This window comes from Tachyglossus aculeatus, chromosome 10, assembly GCF_015852505.1.
Source record: "Tachyglossus aculeatus isolate mTacAcu1 chromosome 10, mTacAcu1.pri, whole genome shotgun sequence".
Classification (NCBI taxonomy): Eukaryota; Metazoa; Chordata; class Mammalia; order Monotremata; family Tachyglossidae; genus Tachyglossus; species Tachyglossus aculeatus.
This window is the reverse complement of record NC_052075.1, coordinates 54,518,659-54,539,734: the sequence shown is the minus strand read 5'-3', so window position 1 is coordinate 54,539,734 and position 21,076 is coordinate 54,518,659. Positions and strand designations below refer to the sequence as shown.

The 21,076-nt window shown below is 50.6% G+C and overlaps 1 protein-coding gene across 4 annotated transcripts in view; it reads left to right on the top strand.

Annotated features, from left to right (window-relative positions):
* SCN8A (sodium voltage-gated channel alpha subunit 8) overlaps window positions 1-21,076 on the top strand; it is a 119,548-nt gene that overhangs the window by 64,320 nt on the left and 34,152 nt on the right. For all 4 annotated transcript variants that reach the window (XM_038752266.1, XM_038752267.1, XM_038752264.1 and 1 more), the window contains exons 14-16: window positions 7,939-8,177; window positions 12,304-12,477; window positions 17,872-18,228. In XM_038752266.1, the coding sequence (XP_038608194.1) occupies window positions 7,939-8,177; window positions 12,304-12,477; window positions 17,872-18,228 (770 nt within the window). The remainder of the gene's footprint in view (window positions 1-7,938; window positions 8,178-12,303; window positions 12,478-17,871; window positions 18,229-21,076) is intronic.

Below are 21,076 nucleotides of genomic sequence, written 5' to 3'. Positions count from 1 at the left end.
TGGGTTCGAATTCTGGCCCGCGCCACATGTCTGCTGTGTGACCTTGGGCAAGTCACTTCACTTCTCTGCCCAAAGTCACACAGCTGACAGTTGGCGGAGCTGGCATTCGAACCCCTGACCTCTGACTCCAAAGCCCGGGCTCTTTCCACTGAGCCACGCTGCTTCTCATCAGTTCAGTTCAGTTCAGGTCTGATCAGTTCAGAACCGACCTTCCCAACTCCCCATTCATTCATTCAATCGTATTTATTGAGCGCTTACTGTGTGCAGAGCACTGTACTAAGCGCTTGGGAAGTACAGGTTGGCAACATATAGAGACGGACCCTACCCAGAGTGAGAGGTTCAAATCCCAGCTCCGCCAACTGTCAGCTGTGTGACTTTGGGCAAGTCACGTAACTTCTCTGGGCCTCAGTTCCCTCATCTGGAAAATGGGGATGAAGACTGTGAGCCCCCCGTGGGGCAACCTGATCACCTTGTAACCTCCCCAGCGCTTAGAACTGTGCTTTGCACATAGTAAGTGCTTAACAAATGCCATTATTATTATTATTTTATTATTATTATTATCAGACAGTAATCGCATTGACCCTCGTCTCAGTGAGTGCATCAGTCAATCGGTGTGTCACCACAACTCCTGCACATTTTGCAGAGCAGTGTGGTGTAGTGGAAAGAGCCTGAATCAGGGAAACTGGGTCCCATCCTGCTTCCGCCACTCGCCTTCCATGTGATCTCGGGCCCGTCATTCCACCTCCCGACATCTGGAAAATGGGGATCAATCCCTGTTCTCCCTCCTTCTTCGACTGTGAGTCCCGTGTGGAACCCGATTAGCTCATATTTACCCCAGAGCTTAATTCAGCGCTCGGCAATTAGTAAGCACTTCACGTCAATCAATCAATCAATCAATCGTATTTCTTGAGCGCTTACTGTGTGCAAAGCACTGGACTAAGCACTTGGGAAGTCCAAGTTGGCAACATATAGAGACGGTCCCTACCCAACAGTGGGCTCACAGTCTATGCTTCTCACATATGAGAAGCAGCGTGGCTCAGTAGGCGAGAGCCCGGGCTTTGGAATCAGAGGTCATGGGTTCAAATCCCAGCTCCGCCAATTGTGAGCTGTGTGACTTTGGGCAAGTCACTTCACTTCTCTGGGCCTCAGTTCCCTCATCTGGAAAATGGGGATTGAGACTGTGAGCCCCACGAGGGGCAACCTGATAACCTTGTAACCTCCCCAGCGCCTAAATAGTGTATGTATGTTTGTACGTATTTATTACTCTATTTATTTATTTATTTATTTTACTTGTACATATTTATTCTATTTATTTTATTTTGTTAATGTGTTTTGTTCTCTGTCTCCAGCCCTTCTAGACTGTGAGCCCACTGTTGGGTAGGGACCGTCTCTATTTGTTGCCAACTTGTACTTCCCAAGTGCTTAGTACAGTGCTCTGCACACAGTAAGCGCTCAATAAATATGATTGATTGATTGATTGATTGATTGCTTTGCACATAGCGCTTAATAAATGCCATCATCGTCATTATTATTATTATTATATGCCACAGTGATTATGAATACAATAATAATGATGGCATTCATTAAGCACTTAGTATGTGCAAAGCACTGTTCTAAGCGCTGGGGAGGTTACAAGGTGATCAGGTTGCCCCACGGGGGGCTTACAGTCTTCATCCCCATTTTCCAGATGAGGTCACTGAGGCACAGCGAAGTCACACAGCAGACAGTTGGCGGAGCCGGAATTTGAACCCACGACTTCTGACTCCAAAGCCCGGGCTCTTTCCACTGAGCCACGCTGCTTCTCTTAATACACAGCAGCACGGCCTGGTGGGAAGAGCACGGGCTTTGGAGTCGGCGGTCCTGAGTTCTAATCCCAGCTCTGCCGCTTACCTGCCGTGTGACCGTGGGCAAGTCACGTCACTTCTCTGTCCCTCGGTTTCCTCACCCGCAAAATGGGGATTCGGTACTTAACCTCCCTCCTAGTTAGACTGTGAACGTGCGTGGGATGTGATGATCTTGTATCTTTCTTGTATCTTTTAGACTCTGAGCCCACTGTTGGGTAGGGACTGTCTCTATATGTTGCCAATTTGTACTTCCCAAGCGCTTAGTACAGTGCTCTGCACATAGTAAGCGCTCAATAAATACGATTGATGATTGATGATTTCCCGGTGATTAGTTCAGTGCTCGGCACATAGTAAGCGCTTACCAAAAACCACTCGTTATTACGATGAGGATGACGATTGCTGTCATCATCGTCATTATTATCATCATCATCAATCGTATTTATTGAGCGCTTACTGTATGCAGAGCACTGTACTAAGCGCTTGGGAAGTACAAGTTGGCAACATATAAGAGACAGTCCCTACCCAGCAGCGGGCTCACAGTCTAAAAGGGGGAGACAAAATTATTATTTTGGAGCAGGTGGGTGAGGGGATGATCTTGAGGAAGAGGGAGCGGGAGAGAGACCCCCCGGGCCTATCTCATCATCATTATTATTTCGGAGCAGGTGGGTGAGGGGAATATCTTGAGGAAGAGGGAGCGGGAGAGAGACCCCCGGGCCCCAGTGCTTAGAACAGTGCTTTGCACATGGTAAGCGCTTAATAAATGCCATCATTATCATTGTATTCATAATCACCGTGGCATATGTGAAGTGCTTACTAATTGCCGAGCGCCGAATTAAGGTCTGGGGTGAATGTGAGATAGTACGTCTCCGGGGAGGAAATATGAGATAATACGTCTCCGGATGGGAGAATCGCGTTTTTCCCGGGAAAGGCACCGGGAGAGCAGATTGTGCCCCCAGCCCCCACTTCCTCCCTCCCCGTTTTGCCTGTGAACTTCTCAAGGCCTTCTGAGCGTTCCCCTCGGAGAAGACGGGTGCGCGTGCATTTTGATTGCACCCTAAATCGGTCTCTCATCCAACACCCCCACGGCCCCAGAAATACCCTGGATGTGTGAATAGGTAAAGCGAAGCTCCTCTAATCCTGGGCGCGCCCCAGCGCTGAGGAGCAGCAGCCCCGGGGTGAATCACGGAGCTCGGGCCCATTCCGTGTGACCGGCTATGGGGTGGACCCCTCCCGCCCGGCCTGCCCCCGGGAGTTTCTCCGAGTGGGCCCTGGTCTGCCCCGCTGGGAGCTTCCCGTCATTCATTCATTCAGTCGTATTTATTGAGCGCTTACTGTGTGCAGAGCACTGGACTAAGCGCTTGGGAAGTCCAAGTTGGCCGCATCTAGAGATGGTCCCTACCCAACAGCGGGCTCACAGTCTAGAAGGGGGAGACAGATGACAAAACAAAATATATTAACAAAATAAAATAAACAGAATAAATATGTACAGATAAAATAAATAAGTAAATAGAGTAATAAATCTGGCCCAGCCTGCCTCCGGGAGTCTCACGGAGAGACTGGGAAAGGAGCGTGACTCAGTGGAAAGAGCCCGGGCTTTGGAGTCTGAGGTCAGGGGTTCAAATCCCGGCTCCGCCAATTGTCAGCTGGGGAACTCTGGGCAAGCCGCTTCACTTCTCTGGGCCTCAGTGACCTCATCTGTCAAATGGGGATGAAGACTGGGAGCCCCCCGTGGGACAACCTGATCTCCTTGTAACCTCCCTGGCGCTCAGAACAGTGCTTTGCACATAGTAAGCGCTTTATAAATGCTATCATTATTATTATATTATTATTATTATTATTATTATTATTATTATTATCATTATTATTATTATTACCACACCTGGGAGCCTTCTGTCCGGCCAGTAAGCACCCAAATTTTGCCCGGGCTTCAGAAAATTTTCAGAGGGAGGCCGATTGGATGAGGAGGGTCTCCATCCAGCGCTTAGAACAGTGCTTTGCACATAGTAAGTGCTTAACAAATGTCATCATTATTATTATTAATAACAAATGCCATTATTAATGACCAGATGACCTACTTTGGGTAACACTTGATCCTGCAATCTAATTGTCAGTGGCGACTGGAATTATCCTCAAACCCATCGTAAAAATGACCCACCGTATCTCTGGGGTGAGCTTTGTGTTCTGGCTTCTTCCGGAACCTAAAACGTACTGTGGAGCAGAGAGAGTTCCCTCCGTAAATGTTAATTAACAAGCATGGCTTAGTGAAAACAGCCCGGGCTTTGGAGTCAGAGGTCATGGGTTCAAATCACGGCGCTGCCAGTTGTCGACAGCTGTGTGACTTTGGGCAAGTCACTTCAGTTCTCTGGGCCTCAGTTCCCTCATCTGGAAAATGGGGATGAAGACTGGGAGCCCCCCGTGGGACAACTTGATCACCTTGTAACCTCCCCAGCGCTTAGAACAGTGCCTTGCACATAGTAAGCGCTTAATAAATGCCATAATAATAATAATAATAAAGGAGCCACGCAGAGAGAGCCCTGACCCGCCTCCCCATCTCCCTGCCGGCCGGGCCCGGGGAACGGGGCCGGGGCGGGCGCCTGCCAGCAGGACTGGCACTTCTCGACTGTGAGCCCGCTGTTGGGTAGGGACCGCCTCTATATGTTGCCAACTTGAACTTCCCAAGCGCTTAGTACAGTGCTCTGCACGCAGTAAGCGCTCAATAAATACGATTGAATGATTGAACGAATGAGGCAGACGCCCCGAGCCCGGGGGTGAGAGGAAATGGAAGCGGATCGCCGCGCCATCGAAGGAAACAAGAAGGCCGCGTAGTCCAGTGCTCTGCACGCAGTAAGCGCCCAATAAATACGATTGAACGAATGAACAAATGAGGCAGACGCCCCGAGCCTGGGGGCGAGAGGAAACGGAAGCGGATCCATCGAAGGGAACGAGAAGGCCGCGTAGTCCAGTGCTCTGCACACAGTAAGCGCTCAATAAATACGATTGAACGAATGAACGAATGAGGCAGACGCCCCGAGCCTGGGGGTGAGAGGAAACGGAAGCGGATCCATCGAAGGGAACTAGAAGGCGGCGTAGTCCAGTGCTCTGCATGCAGTAAGTGCTCAATAAATACGCTTGAACGAATGAGGCAGACGCCCCGAGCCCGGGGGCGAGAGGAAACGGAAGCGGATCCATCGAAGGGAACGAGAAGGCAGCGTAGTCCAGTGCTCTGCATGCAGTAAGTGCTCAGTAAATACGCTTGAACGAATGAGGCAGACGCCCCGAGCCCGGGGGCGAGAGGAAACGGAAGCGGATCCATCGAAGGGAACGAGAAGGCGGCGTAGTCCAGTGCTCTGCATGCAGTAAGTGCTCAATAAATACGCTTGAACGAATGAGGCAGACGCCCCGAGCCCGGGGGCGAGAGGAAACGGAAGCGGATCCATCGAAGGGAACGAGAAGGCGGCGTAGTCCAGTGCTCTGCATGCAGTAAGCGCTCAATAAATACGCTTGAACGAACACGAGGCAGACGCCCCGAGCCTGGGGGCGAGAGGAAACGGAAGCGGATCGCCGCGCCATCGAAGGAAATGAGAAGGCCACGTAGTCCAGTGCTCTGCACACAGCAAGCGCTCAATAAATACGATAGAATGAATGAACAAATGAGGCAGACGCCCCGAGCCCAGGGGCGAGAGGAAACGGAAGTGGATCCATCGAAGGGAACGAGAAGGCCGCGTAGTCCAGTGCTGTGCACGCAGTAAGCGCTCAATAAATACGATTGAACGAATGAACGAATGAGGCAGACGCCCCGAGCCCGGGGGTGAGAGGAAACGGAAGCGGATCCATCGAAGGAAACGAGAAGGCCGCGTAGTCCAGTGCTCTGCACGCAGTAAGCGCTCAATAAATACGCTTGAACGAGTGAACGAATGAGGCAGATGCCCCGAAACTGGAGGCGAGAGGAAACGGAAGCGGATCGCCGCGCCATCGAAGAAAAGGAGAAGGCCTGGGAGATGGGTGCGAGAGTGAGAGAGAGAGAAACAGAGAGAGAGAGGGGGTTTTTCTCCTCGTTGGGGAAGAAACCTAAATTTACCTTGAGGGGATGGGCGCGGGGAGGCTGGGGGGAAGCCAGGGCACAGACTTCCGTCCCCCACGCGTTCGCCCACACGTCCCTCCCCGTGGCCCGGGAGTCGGTGAAACCAAGGCAACCGTCCTCCTAGCAACCAGGGGGCCAATGAGAAAACCTAGTAGACGCCCCCCACCCCAACCACAAATAAGGCCCCCCCACCCCAGGACAGCTGGTCTGCGTACAAGATGGTGGCCAGCCAGTTAAAGGCGCCCGAGGGAACCTTTCCAAACGTCACTTGGTTCTTTAAAAACGGTATTTGATGATGATGGTGATGCTGATGGTACTCTGTGCAAAGCACTGTTCTAAGCGCCGGGGAGGTTACAAGGTGATCAGGCGGTCCCACGGGGAGCTCACAGCCTTCATCCCCATTTTCCAGATGAGGGAACTGAGGTCCAGAGAATAATAATGATGGCATTTGTTCAGCGTTTACTCTAAGCGCCGGGGAGGTTACAAGGTGATCAGGTGGTCCCACAGGGGGCTCACAGTCTTAATCCCCATTTTCCAGATGAGGGAACTGAGGCCCAGAGAATAATAATGATGGCATTTGTTAAGCGCGTACTTTGTGCAAAACACTGTTCTAAGTGCTGGGGGGATACAAGGTGATCAGGTTGTCCCACGGGGGGCTCACAATCTTCATCCCCACTTTCCAGATGAGGTAACTGAGGCCCAGAGAATAATAATGATGGCATTTGTTAAGCGCTTACTATGTGCAAAACACTGTTCAAAGCGCTGGGGGGTACAAGGTGATCAGGTTGTCCCACGTGGGGTTCACAGTTTTAATCCCCATTTTCCAGATGTGGTCACTGAGGCACAGAGAATAATAATGATGGCATTTGTTAAGTGCTTACTATGTGCAAAACACTGTTCAAAGCGCTGGGGGGATACAAGGTGATCAGGTTGTCCCACGGGGGGCTCACGGTTTTAATCCCCATTTTCCAGATGTGGTCACAGGCACAGAGAATAATAACGATGGCATTTGTTAAGTGCTTACTATGTGCAAAGCACTGTTCTAAGTGCCGGGGAGGTTACAAGGTGATCAGGTTGACCCACGGAGGGCTCACAGTCTCAATCCCCATTTTCCAGATGAGGTAACTGAGGCCCAGAGAATAATAATGATGGCATTTGTTAAGCGCTACTCTGTGCAAAGCACTGTTCTAAGCGCTGGGGGATACAAGGTGATCAGGTTGTCTTTCTTCTAGACTGTGAGCCCACTGTTGGGTAGGGACTGTCTCTATATGTTGCCAACTTGTACTTCCCAAGCACTTTGTACAGTGCTCTGCACACAGTAAGCGCTCAATAAATATGATTGATTGATTGATTGCTTGTCCCACGGGGGGCTCACAGTCTTAATCCCCATTTTCCAGATGAGGTAACTGAGGCCCAGAGAAGTGAAGTGACTTGCCCAAAGTCTCCCAGCTAACAACTGGTGGAGCCGGGATTTGAACCCATGCCCTCTGACTCCAAAGCCCGGGCTCTTTCCACTGAGCCACGTAAAATGGGGGTGGACACTGTGAGCCCCATGCGGGGCAGGGATGGCACCCAGCCCGATAATAATAATAATAATAATAATAACGATGGTATTTGCTAAGTGCTTACTATGTGCAAAGCACTGTTCTACGCGCTGGGGAGGTTACAAGGTAGAATAAACTGTGAGCCCACTGTTGGGTGGGGACCGTCTCTATATGTTGCCGACTTGGACTTCCCAAGCGCTTAGTCCAGTGCTCTGCGCACAGCAAGCGTTCAATAAATACGATTGAATGGATGAATAAGTGCTTAACAAATTCATTCATTCATTCATTCCTTCAATTGTATTTATTGAGCGCTTACTGTGCGCAGAGCACTGGACTAAGCGCTTGGGAAGTCCAAGTTGGCGACACGGAGAGACGGTCCCTACCCAACGGCGGGCTCACGGTCTAGAAACAAATGCCGCCGTCGGCCCCGCAACGCCCACCGAGCCCTCCTTCCCGCTCTTCTCCGCAGAGCTGGAAGAGTCTCAGAGGAAATGCCCCCCGTGTTGGTACAAGTTTGCCAATACCTTCCTCATCTGGGAATGTCACCCGCACTGGATCAAGCTGAAGGAAATCGTGAACATGATCGTCATGGACCCGTTCGTGGACCTCGCCATCACCATCTGCATCGTCCTCAACACCCTGTTCATGGCCATGGAGCACCACCCCATGACCCCCCAATTTGAACACGTCTTGACTGTAGGGAATCTGGTAAGAGCCGGGACCCCCCGGGAGGGCAGGAGCGGGGAAAAATGGCACCCGGGAAGGGGTCGGGTTGGGTGCGGTGGTTCAGGCGGGGAATATTATCCGTTCGGACTCTCCCAAGCGCTTAGTACAGTGCTCTGCGCACAGCGAGTGCTCCGAAAATCCAAAGAAGGAGGGATGAGCCTGCCCCGGTGGGAACCTGCGGGGATGGGGCCGGAGGTTGGCGTAGAGAGCTTCTTCCCTTTCCCAAGATCCGTCCAGCGGGGAATAATAATAACGATGGCATTTATTAAGCGCTTACTATGTGCAAAGCGCTGGGGAGGTTCCAAGGTGATCAGGTTGTCCCACGGGGGGCTCACAGTCTTAATCCCCGTTTCAATAATAATAATGATGATGGCATTTATTAAGCGCTTACTAGGTGCAAAGCGCTGGGGAGGTTCCAAGGTGATCAGGTTGTCCCACGGGGGGCTCACAGTCTTAATCCCCATTTTAATAATAGTAATAATGATGGCATTTATTAAGTGCTTACTAGGTGCAAAGCACTGTTCTAAGCGCTGGGGAGGTTACAGGGTGATCAGGTTGTCCCACGGGGGGCTCACAGTCTTAATCCCCATTATAATAATAATAATAATGATGGCATTTATTAAGCACTTACTTTGTGCAAAGCACTGCTCTAAGTGCTGGGGAGGTTACAAGGTGAAGGAAACCTTGTCCCATGGTGGGGCTCACAGTCTTAATCCCCATTTTATTATTATTATTATTATTATTATATTATATTATAATAATAATAATGGTATTTATTAAGCACTTACTAGGTGCAAAGCACTGTTCTAAGCACTGGGAAGGTTACAAAGTGTTCAGGTTGTCCCACGGGGGGCTCACAGTCTTCATCCCCATTTTAATAATAATAATAATAATAATAATAATAATAATAATAATAATAATGATGGCATTGATTAAGCACTTACTAGGTGTAAAGCACAGTGCTCTGCGCACAGCAAGTGCCCCAAAAATCCAAAGAAGGAGGGATGAGCCTGCCCCGGTGGGAACCCATGGGGATGGGGCCGGGGGTTGGCGTAGAGAGCTTCTTCCCTTTCCCAAGATCCGTCCAGTGGGGAATAATAATAATGATGGCATTTATTAAGCGCTTACTATGTGCAAAGCGCTGGGGAGGTTACAAGGTGATCAGGTTGTCCCACGGGGGGCTCACAGTCTTAATCCCCATTTTAATAATAATAATAATGATGGCATTTATTAAGCGCTTACTAGGTGCAAAGCACTGTTCTAAGCACTGGGAAGGTTACAGGGTGATCAGGTTGTCCCACGGAGGGCTCACAGTCTTAATCCCCATTATAATAATAATAATAATAATAATAATGATGGCATTTATTAAGCGCTTACTATGTGCAAAGCACTGCTCTAAGTGCTGGGGAGGTTACAAGGTGAAGGAAACCTTGTCCCATGGGGGGGCTCACAGCCTTAATCCCCATTTTATTATTATTATTATTATATTATATTATATCATATTATATTATATATTATATTATATTATATGTTATATTATATATAATAATAATAATGGTATTTATTAAGCACTTACTAGGTGCAAAGCACTGTTCTAAGCGCTGGGAAGGTTACAAAGTGATCAGGTTGTCCCACGGGGGGCTCACAGTCTTCATCCCCATTTTAATAATAATAATAATAATAATAATAATGATGATGGCATTGATTAAGCACTTACTAGGTGTAAAGCACAGTGCTCTGTGCACAGCGAGTGCTGCAAAAATCCAAAGAAGGAGGGATGAGCCTGCCCCGGTGGGAACCCGCGGGGATGGGGCCCGGAGTTGGTGTAGAGAGCTTCTTCCCTTTACCAAGATCCGTCCAGTGGGGAATAATAATAATGATGGCATTTATTAAGCGCTTACTATGTGCAAAGCGCTGGGGAGGTTACAAGGTGATCAGGTTGTCCCACGGGGGGCTCACAGTCTTAATCCCCATTTTAATAATAATAATAATAATGATGGCATTTGTTAAGCGCTTACTAGGTGCAAAGCACTGTTCTAAGCACTGGGAAGGTTACAGGGTGATCAGGTTGTCCCACGGGGGGCTCACAGTCTTAATCCCCATTTTAATAATAATAATGATGGCATTTATTAAGCACTTACTACGTGCAAAGCACTGTTCTAAGCGCTGGGAAGGTTACAAGGGGATCAGGTTGTCCCACGGGGGGCTCACAGTCTTAATCCCCATTTTAACAATAATAATAATAATGGCATTTATTAATTGCCAATTGTCAGCTGGGTGACTTTGGGCAAGTCACTTCACTTCTCTGGGCCTCAGTGACCTCATATGGAAAATGGGGATGAAGACTGTGAAGCCCCTCCGTGGGACAACCTGATCACCTTGTAACCTCCCCAGCACTTAGAACAGTGCTTTGCACATAGAAAGCGCTTAGTAAATGCCATTATTATTATTACTACTAATAATAATAAAATGGGGATTAAGACTGTGAGCCCCCCATTGGACAACGTGATCACCTTGTAAACTCCCCAGCACTTAGAACAGTGCTTTGCACATAGTAAGCGCTTAATAAGTGCCATCATCATTATTATTATTATTATTAAAATGGGGATTAAGATTGTGAGCCCCCCGTGGGACAACCTGATCACCTTGTAACTTCCCCAGCACTTAGAACAGTGCTTTGCACATAGTAAGCGCTTAATAAATGCCATCATTATTATTATTATTATTAAAATGGGGATTAAGACTGTGAGCCCCCCGTGGGACAACCTGATCACCTTGTAACCTCCCCAGCGCTTAGAACAATGCTTTCCACCTAGTAAGCGCTTAATAAATGCCATCATCATTATTATTATTATAATTATTATTATTAAAATGGGGATGAAGACTGTGAGCCCCCCGTGGGACAACCTGAGCACCTTGTAACCTCCCCATTCATTCATTCAATAGTATTTATTGAGCGCTTACTGTGTGCAGAGCACTGTACTAAGCGCTTAGAACAGTGATTTGCACCTAGTAAGTGCTTAATAATCAATCAATCAATCATATTTATTGAGCGCTTACTGTGTGCAGAGCACTGTACTAAGTGCTTGGGAAGTACAAGTTGGCAACATATATTAATGCTATTATTATTAAAATGGGGATTACAACCCTCCTCTCTCCAATTTAGATTACGAGCCCTATGTGGGACAGGGACCATGTCCGTGTCTGATGAGCTTGTGTCCACCCCAGCGCTTGACGCATAGTAATTACTTCACAAATACCTTAAAAAAAAGATCACTGCTACATATTGAACGCCTACTATGTGCCGAGCACTGTACTGAGGGCTTGAGAGAGTCAAATCAGTTAGACTCGCTCCCTGCCCTCAAGGGGTTTACAGCTGATGGTCCAGAAAACACGAATAATAGTAATAATTGTGGCGTGGGGGAGCCCCGCGGGGGACAGGGACCGGTTTTGATCCCATTGCATTGGATCTACCCCCAGCACGTAGCGCAGTGCTTAGCAATCAATCAATCAATTGTATTTATTGAGCGCTTACTGTGTGCAGAGCACTGTACTAAGCGCTTGGGAAGTACAAGCTGGCAACATATAGAGACAGTACCTACCCAACAGTGGGCTCACAGTCTAGAAGGGGGAGACAGAGAACAAAACCAAACATACTAACAAAATAAAATAAATAGAATGGATAGGTACAAGTAAAATAAATAAATAGAGTAATAAATATGTATATATATATATAGCACTGTGCCAAACACTCAGACACCATGACGATGGACTTTATTAAGTGTCTACATGTTTTATTTTGTCATCTGTCTCCCCCTTCTAGACTGTGAGCCCGTCGTTGGGTAGGGACCGTCTCTGTATGTTGCCGACTTGTACTTCCCAAGTGCTTAGCACTCAATAAATACGATTGATTGATTGATTGATTGATTAGTACAGTGCTCTGCACACAGTAAGCGCTCAATAAATCTGATTGAATGGATGAATGATGGCAACAGAGAGAGCGCTTTACTTTTTCTCTGGCCTGTTATAAGTGATGACAATAAAGATCTCTTCTTTCTCTCCCTTCTCTCCCCTCTTTCTTCCCTCCCCTTGTCCACCTCCTGCCCAGGTTTTCACTGGAATTTTCACAGCGGAAATGTTCCTGAAGCTCATAGCCATGGACCCCTACTATTATTTCCAAGAAGGTTGGAACATTTTTGACGGATTTATTGTCTCCCTCAGTTTAATGGAACTGGGTCTAGCAGACGTGGAGGGGCTTTCCGTGCTGCGATCTTTCCGATTGGTATTCCATGTTTCTCCAATTTCTTTTCAAGTTTCCTCTCTTGCAGCTGCTAGAAAAATCCTTACGCTTTAAGTTAGTCCGGTGGTCGGGGTCGGGGGCGGGACAACCGAAATTCAGTCGCGTTTTAACCCTCCCTCCCGCCCCACATCCTCCCCACAAAAAATCGGCCGGGTTTTAGGAGATGGAAAAGGTGTCATGTCCCTCTAAATCTAGCCAGGGAAGGGGGTGGGTTTTCCCGTTAAAGCCATGGAATCATCCGTTTTTGGAGGGGGTTGAGGGGAGAATCCCCACTGGGGCAGCCCTATCCGGCTGGTCAACGAGGCCGGTCGTTCGGTGACCCCGGCCTCTCTCTGGTCACCCGTACCCTTAGAGAAGCAGCGTGGCTCAGTGGAAAGAGCCCGGGCTTTGGAGTCGGAGGTCATGGGTTCAAATCCCGGCCCTGTGTGACTTTGGGCAAGTCACTTCACTTCCCTGGGCCTCAGTGACCTCATCTCTAAAATGGGGATGAAGACTGTGAGCCCCCCGTGGGACAACCTGATCACCTTGTAACCTCCCCAAGCGCTTAGAACAGTGCTTTGCACATAGTAAGCGCTTAATAAATGCCATCATTATTATTATATGACAGCGGGGGATGGTGGTCTGAAGCAAGGCCATGTTGCCATGTGCTATGCACATAGTAAGCGCTTAATAAATGCCATCGTTATTATTATTATTATTATTATCTCTTTCCCCGGTCTCCATTCAGTGCTACCCCGCTGCCCAGGCCAATTTCCAGATGCCCACGGTGGCTTGTATTTCAGTTTCCCGAATGGAAGCGGAGGGGAGAACCCACGTTGGCTTGTATATTGCCGCCCACGGCAGTCTCCCGAATGAAAGCGGAGGGGAGAACGTTTAGGGGAGTGATGGATTCAGCCGATTTTTTTAATTGGGCCCACGTCCTCCCCCTGACCTGAGGTTGGACTCGGAGGGCAGGAAGAACTGTCTTAGACAGGGGTGGGGGGTCCAGGGGAGCTGGGCCCTGTAGAGGGGACCCTCTAACCCCCGGGGAAAGAAAGGACGGCCTCAGGCTGTTTTGCCCGCCTTCAAACGGGGCAGGTGGGGAGGCCTTGGAAAGCCATAGGTTCACCTGTGCTCCCCCCCCGACCCTCCCCAGGGAAAACCCAGCAGAGTCAGCCCGGAATGAGGATCTTCCCAGCATCCTAGGGAAAGGACCGAGCTTCGGCTTTGCTAAGGGAGGGGGACGGCGGCCCAGAATGAGGGTCTCTGCCCAGCATCCTAGGGAAAGGACCGAGCTTTGGCTTTGCTAAGGGAGGGGGGTGGTGGCCCAGAATGAGGGTCTCTGCCCAGCATCCTAGGGAAAGGACCGAGCTCCGGCTTTGCTAAGGGAGGGGGACGGCGGCCCTGGTCGCTCCCGGTAACCGCCCGACACTTTTAAACCCCAAGTGGTCACGTCCGCGTGGAGAACCGGGACTTTGCCCAATGTGGGTTTGGACCTGATCCCCTTCAGGAGGGTCCTGCCCGCCCCCCGGGGGGGGACTTGGACTGCAGAGAGACCACCGGACAGCTGGGAACCTCGGCCCCCCCGGGTCCGGCCGTCCCCTCCCCACCACACCGGGAACCCGCCCGTCCCCTCGTCCTGACCAATCGCATCCTTCCCATTTCCCTGTCCCCCTCCCTCCAGGCCGGGTGACCCGGGGCAGTCCTGGAGTCCACGAGGCCCGCGGGGGAGCAGACCCGAGGGGCTCCCTCACCCCAGCCCCGCCGTTTCTCGGCAAGCTGAATTTTGGGTGAAGCTGCCCGCCATCGTGTTAAAAGGAGGCTGGGTTCTCGGGGGTCGACCCTTTTGACTTTCCTCGGACTCGATATACTGATGGATTTGGGCTCCCTGCAGCTGACCTCACCTCCCAGTTCGAGGTCTCCCCCCACCGAGACTCCCAAAACACGGGCCTGATGCAGTCGTGGGCCGTCTAGCCCACCGGGTGACCCCTCACCCCGCAGCCAGGGACCCTGCCTGGCACCCCCAGCTTCTGGCCAGTGTCCGATCATCACCACCCGAGCTTGTCCATCGCATCCCTTCTGCCGCTTCCCCGTCCCCCCCTCCATCCCGGAACCCTCCGCTCTCCTCTGCCCACTTCTTCCTCCCTCGGATGGCAGGGCCACCCGACCCCCGACCCTTGGGGCCAGCGGCCCAGCCAAGTCCAGATGTGGCCGGATGCCTCGTCCAGACTGGCCAAAGGCCTCCGTAGAGACCAAAAAAATTGTAAATACCTAGGAGGGTCTAGAATAGATCACCTAAAGAGTGCTGAGATAAAATTTTCTTTTAGACTGTGAACCCACTGTTGGGTAGGGACTGTCTCTATATGTTGCCATTTTGTACTTCCCAAGCGCTTAGTACAGTGCTCTGCACACAGTAAGCGCTCAATAAATACGATTGATGATGATGATTTTGACCGCAGTGTCCACTCACCGGGGCCTCCCACCTCCCCTCGTGTCCCCTGGGCCCAACCTATCTGAACAGGGAAACGGTAACAGGGACCCTAGATTCGTTCGTTCATTCAGTCATATTGATCGAGCACTGACTGTGTACGGGGCAATGTACTAAACGCTCAGGAGAGTCCACTAAAACAGTCGACACATTCCCTGCCCACAGCAAGCTTACAGTCTAGAGGGAAAGGAGGAGGAGGAGGAATAAGGTGATTGGAGCGGCCCTTAGGAAGGCAGCGGAGGCTGAGTTACAAGTCTGTCGGATTTATTGAGTGCTTACTGTGTGCCAAGCACTGCACTAACCACTTGGGAGAATACAAAATCACAGACACGTTCCCCACCCACGGGACGGGGAAAGTGTGAGGGGCCCAGTCCATACCCCCAGCCCTTGTTTCAGACTTCAGGGTCCTCCGGCAGGAAGGCGTGTGTTCAAATCAATGGTGGTCCCCTCGAACACGGAGATTCCTCTTAATCAGTCAGTCAATCAATCGTATTTATTGAGCGCTTACTGTGTGCAGAGCACTGTACTAAGCACTTGGGAAGTACAAGTTGGCAACATATAGAGACGGTCCCTACCCAACAGTGGGCTCACAGTCTAAAAGGGGGAGACAGAGAACAAAACCAAACATACTAACAAAATAAAATAAATAGAATAGATATGTACAGGTAAAATAAATAAATAAATAGAGTAATAAATATGTACAAACATATATACATATATACAGGTGCTGTGGGGAAGGGAAGGAGGTAAGATGGGGGGATGGAGAGGGGGACGAGTGGGAGAGGAAGAAGGGGATCAGTCTGGGAAGGCCTCCTGGAGGAGGTGAGCTCTCAGTAGGGCCTTGAAGGGAGGAAGAGAGCGAGCTTGGCGGATGGGCAGAGGGAGGCCATTCCGGGCCCGGGGGATGACATGGGCCGGGGGTCGATGGCGGGACAGGCGAGAACGAGGCCCGGTGAGGAGATTAGTGGCAGAGGAGCGGAGCGTGTGGGGTGGGCTGTAGAAGGAGCGCTTACTGTGTGCAGAGCACTGGACTAAGCGATTGGGGGAGCACAGTATAACAATAGAACGGAGTCGGTTGACACATTCCCTGCCCACAAAGAGCTTACGGTCTAGAGGAGCCCCCCGGCCTGTAGCCTTTCCCCGCAAAGCGATGGTCGTTGAGCGGGTGGTGTCCGACGATCTCGCCGCCGTCGAAAATCCGCTTGGCTGCTCTTCGCGGTGCCCCAGGCGCCCCGACTCAAGCCCTGGTCTACTGCCCAGAAAGCGGGAAGGGAGAGCGTGGTAGCCTTGGGCGGGCCGGCCTGGGAAAGGGATGAAATGGCATCCCTTCTTCCGCCCTCCTCTCCGGCCGCCTCTCCCGCCCCAAGACGGGCAGTCGCCAGGGCAGCGGTGGCTTGTGCCAGCCCTTGTGGCCCGGGGGTAGAGAGAGGTTGTTGGGGACGAGGGTCCTGGCTTCTCGGCGGCGGCGTTGGTTTGCGGGAAGCACTTAGCCCTCTTTACCCGAGTTCCTGGTAGGGAGGAATCTAGAGCATCCCCTCAGGGTCCTGGAGCGCTTAGTATTCATTCATTCAACCATATTTATTGAGCGCTCACTGTGTGCAGAGCACTGGACTAAGCGCCTGGGAAGTCCAAGTTGGCAACATCTGGAGACGGTCCCTACCCAACAGCGGGCTCACAGTCTAGAAGGGGGAGACAGACGGCAGAACAACACATATTAACAAAATAAAATAAATAGAATAAATATGTACAAATTAAATAAATAAATAAATTAGTACAGCACCGAGCGCTCAGTATAGTGCCCAGCGGGGAGCCTGGTACTTTTCAGGGAAGTCACTGGACCGAGTTGGGGTCCCTCTAGTCTACCTGGGGTGGGGAGAATCCACGCCTGACCCAGCTTGGACCCACTCCGGCCTGGCCCGGAATCATTCATTCGTTCATTCAATCGTATTTATTGAGCGCTTACTGTGTGCAGAGCACTGTACTAAGCGCCTGGGAAGTCCAAGTTGGCAACACATAGAGACGGTCCCTACCCAACAGCGGGCTCACAGTCTAGAATCAGTCCATCAGTGGCGTTTATTGAGCGCTTGCCGTGTGCAGAGCACTGGGAGAGGACAATCCAGCGGTCTCCACTGAATCATCAATCGTATTTATTGAGCGCTTACTGTGTGCAGAGCACTGTACTAAGCGCCTGGGAAGTCCAAGTTGGCAACATATAGAGATGGTCCCTACTCGACAGTGGGCTCACGGTGTAGAATCAGTCCGTCAGTGGCGTTTATTGAGCGCTTGCCGTGTGCAGAGCACTGGGAGAGGACAATCCAGCGGTCTCCACTGCATCATCAATCGTATTTATTGAGCGCTTACTGTGTGCAGAGCACTGTACTAAGCGCTTGGGAAGTACAAATTGGCAACATATAGAGACAGTCCCTACCCACTGAATGGGAATTGGCCAGTAGCCTCACCCCAGGATGTGCTTGGGAGATTATCCCCCACGGGCTGCCGGGATGGGACGAGTTCCCGAGGATTTCGGAGGTGAGGAAGGAGCGCCCACCGCGATGGCCCAGACCTAACTGAGACGACCCAACTCCAAGGCCCAGACCCGCCATGACCACCTTGGGCGACCCCAAACCCGAAGGCAGACCGGGCCCCGGAGTCGAGGGCCAGGACTCCCGCGCCCCCGGGGGAGGGCAGAAGGGGCCCCCCTCCAATCAGTCAATCAATCAATGGTATTTATTGAGCGCTTCCTGTGTGCGGAGCACTGTCCTAAGCCTCCCCACCCCCGAAACGCTCTCCGCCCACCGCCCTCCGCGCTTCACCTTTTCCTCCGTCTCCTCAGCTCCACTTGGCGGGAGGGGGATCGAGGGTCCCGCCGCCCCCCGCCGCCGTCATCGGTCCCTTCTCGCCCCTCTCAGCTCCGCGTCTTCAAGCTGGCCAAGTCGTGGCCGACGCTGAACATGCTGATCAAGATCATCGGCAACTCGGTGGGCGCCCTGGGCAACCTGACCCTGGTGCTGGCCATCATCGTCTTCATCTTCGCCGTGGTGGGCATGCAGCTGTTCGGGAAGAGCTACAAGGAGTGCGTGTGCAAAATCAACCAGGACTGCGTGCTGCCCCGCTGGCACATGCACGACTTCTTCCACTCCTTCCTCATCGTCTTCCGCGTGCTGTGCGGCGAGTGGATCGAGACCATGTGGGACTGCATGGAGGTGGCCGGCCAAGTCATGTGCCTCATCGTCTTCATGATGGTCATGGTCATCGGCAACCTGGTGGTCAGTGGCGATGGCGATGGCGACGACTGGGGTTTGGGGCAAGCGCTTGCCGGGCGCCGCGCTGGGGTGGATACTTTCGTTCATTCAGTCGTCTTTATTGAGCGCTTACTGTGTGCAGAGCACTGGACTAAGCGCTTGGGAAGTCCAAGTTGGCGACATATAGTGGGCTCACGGGGCAATCGGGTTGGGCACGGTCCCTGTCCCGCGGGGGGCTCGTGGTCTTCGTCCCCATTTTACAGTTGAGGGAACTGAGGCACAGAATAGTTCCGTGACTTCCCCGGGGTCAAACAGCAGACACGTGGCGAGTGCTGTCGGCCAGTCATTCGTTCATTCAATCGTATTTATTGAGCGCTTACTGTGTGCAGAGCACTGGACTAAGCGCTTGGGAAGTACAAGTTGGTGACATCTAGAAATGGTCCCTACCCAACAGTGGGTTCACGGGCCAGTCGGGTTGGGTGCGGTCCCTGTCCCGCGGGGGGCTCACGGTCTTCATCCCCATTTTACAGTTGAGGGAACTGAGGCACAGAATAGTTCTGTGACTTACCCGGGGTCACACAGCAGACGCGTGGCGAGTGCCGTCGGCCAGTCATTCGTTCATTCAGTCATATTTATTGAGCGCTTACTGTGTGCAGAGCACTGGACTAAGCGCTTGGGAAGTCCAAGTCGGCAACCTCTAGAGACGGTCCCTACCCAGCAACGGGCTCACAATCTAGAAGGGGGAGACAGACAACAAAACAAAATGTGTGGACGGGTGTCAAGTCATCAGAATAAATAGAAGTAAAGCTAGATGCACATAGAGAAGCAGCGTGGCTCAGTGGAAAGAGCCCGGGCTTTGGAGTCAGAGGACATGGGTTCAAATCCCGGTTCTGCCAATTGTCAGCTGGGTGACTTTGGGCAAGTCACTTCACTTCTGTGGGCCTCAGTTACCTCATCTGTAAAATGGGGATTAAGACTGCGAGCCCCTCGTGGGACAACCTGATCACCTTGTAACCTCCCCAGCACTTAGAACAGTGCTTTGCATATAGTAAGCACTTAGTAAATGCCATTATTATTATTATTATCATGAACACATCATGCACATCATAGGGAAGCAGCGTGGCTCAATGGAAAAGAGCACGGGCTTTGGAGTCAGAGGTCATGGGTTCAAATCCCGGCTCTGCCAATTGTCAGCTGCGTGACTTTGGGCAAGCGCTTACTATGTGCTAAGCACTGGGAGGATACAAGGTGATCAGGGTGTCCCCCGTGGGGCTCACAGTCTTAATCTCCATTTTCCAGATGAGGGAACTGAGGCCCAGAGAAGTGAAGTGACTTGCCCAAAATCACCCAGCTGACAAGTGGCGGAGCCGGGATTTGAACCCATGACCTCTGACTCCAAAGCCCGGGCTCTTTCCACTGAGCCACGCTGCTTCTCATCTGTTCAGTTCAGGTCTGATCAGTTCAGAACCGACCTTCCCAACTCCCCAGCCTCCCCTTCCCGCTCCCACCCTCCCCACACGACAAAATATGCGTCGTCTTAGACTGTGAGTCCTATGTGGAACCTGAGTATCTCATATTTACCCCAAAATTTAATATGGGATTAAGACTGGTGAGCCCCCCGTGGGACAACTTGATCACCTTGTATCCCCCCCTGCGCTTAGAACAGTGCTTTGCACATAGTAAGCACTTAACAAATGCCATTATTATCATTATTTTTATTGGCACATTATTATTATTTTGATGATGTTGCATTTAGACTGTGAGTCCTATGTGGAACCTGATTATCTCATATTTACCCCAGAGCTTAATATGGGATTAAGACTGTGAGCCCCCGTGGGACAACTTGAACACCTTGTATCCCCCCAGCGCTTAGAACAGTGCTTTGCGCATAGTAAGCACTTAACAAGTGCCATGATTATCATTATTATTATTGGCACATTATTATGATGATGATGATGACGCACTTAGACTGTGAGTCCTATGTGGAACCTGATTATCTCATATTTACCCCAGAGCTTAATATGGGATTAAGCCTGTGAGCCCCCCGTGGGACAACTTGATCACCTTGTTTCCCCCCAGCACTTAGAACAGTGCTTTGCACATAGTAAGCGCTTAACAAATGCCATTATTATCATTATTATTATTGGCACATTATTATGATGATGATGATGCACTTAGACTGTGAGTCCTATGTGGAACCTGATTATCTCATATTTACCCCAGAGTTTAAAATGGGATTAAGCCTGTGAGCCCCACGTGGGACAACTTGATCACCTTGTATCCCCCCAGTGCTTAGAACAGTGCTTTGCACATAGTAAGTGCTTAACAAATGCCATTAATATTATTATTGGCACATTATTATGATGATGTTCATGATGCACTTAGACTGTGAGTCCTATGTGGAACCTGATTATCTCATATTTACCCCAGAGCTTAATATGGGATTAAGACTGTGAGCCCCCCGTGGGACAACTTGATCACCTTGTATCCTCCCAGCGCTTAGGACAGTGCTTTGCACATAGTAAGCGTTTAACAAATGCCATTATTATCATTATTATTATTGGCACATTATTATTATGATGATGATGATGATGATGCACTTAGACTGTGAGTCCTATGTGGAACCTGATTATCTCATATTTACCCCAGAGTTTAAAATGGGATTAAGCCTGTGAGCCCCACGTGGGACAACTTGATCACCTTGTATCCCCCCAGTGCTTAGAACAGTGCTTTGCACATAGTAAGTGCTTAACAAATGCCATTAATATTATTATTGGCACATTATTATGATGATGTTCATGATGCACTTAGACTGTGAGTCCTATGTGGAACCTGATTATCTCATATTTACCCCAGAGCTTAATATGGGATT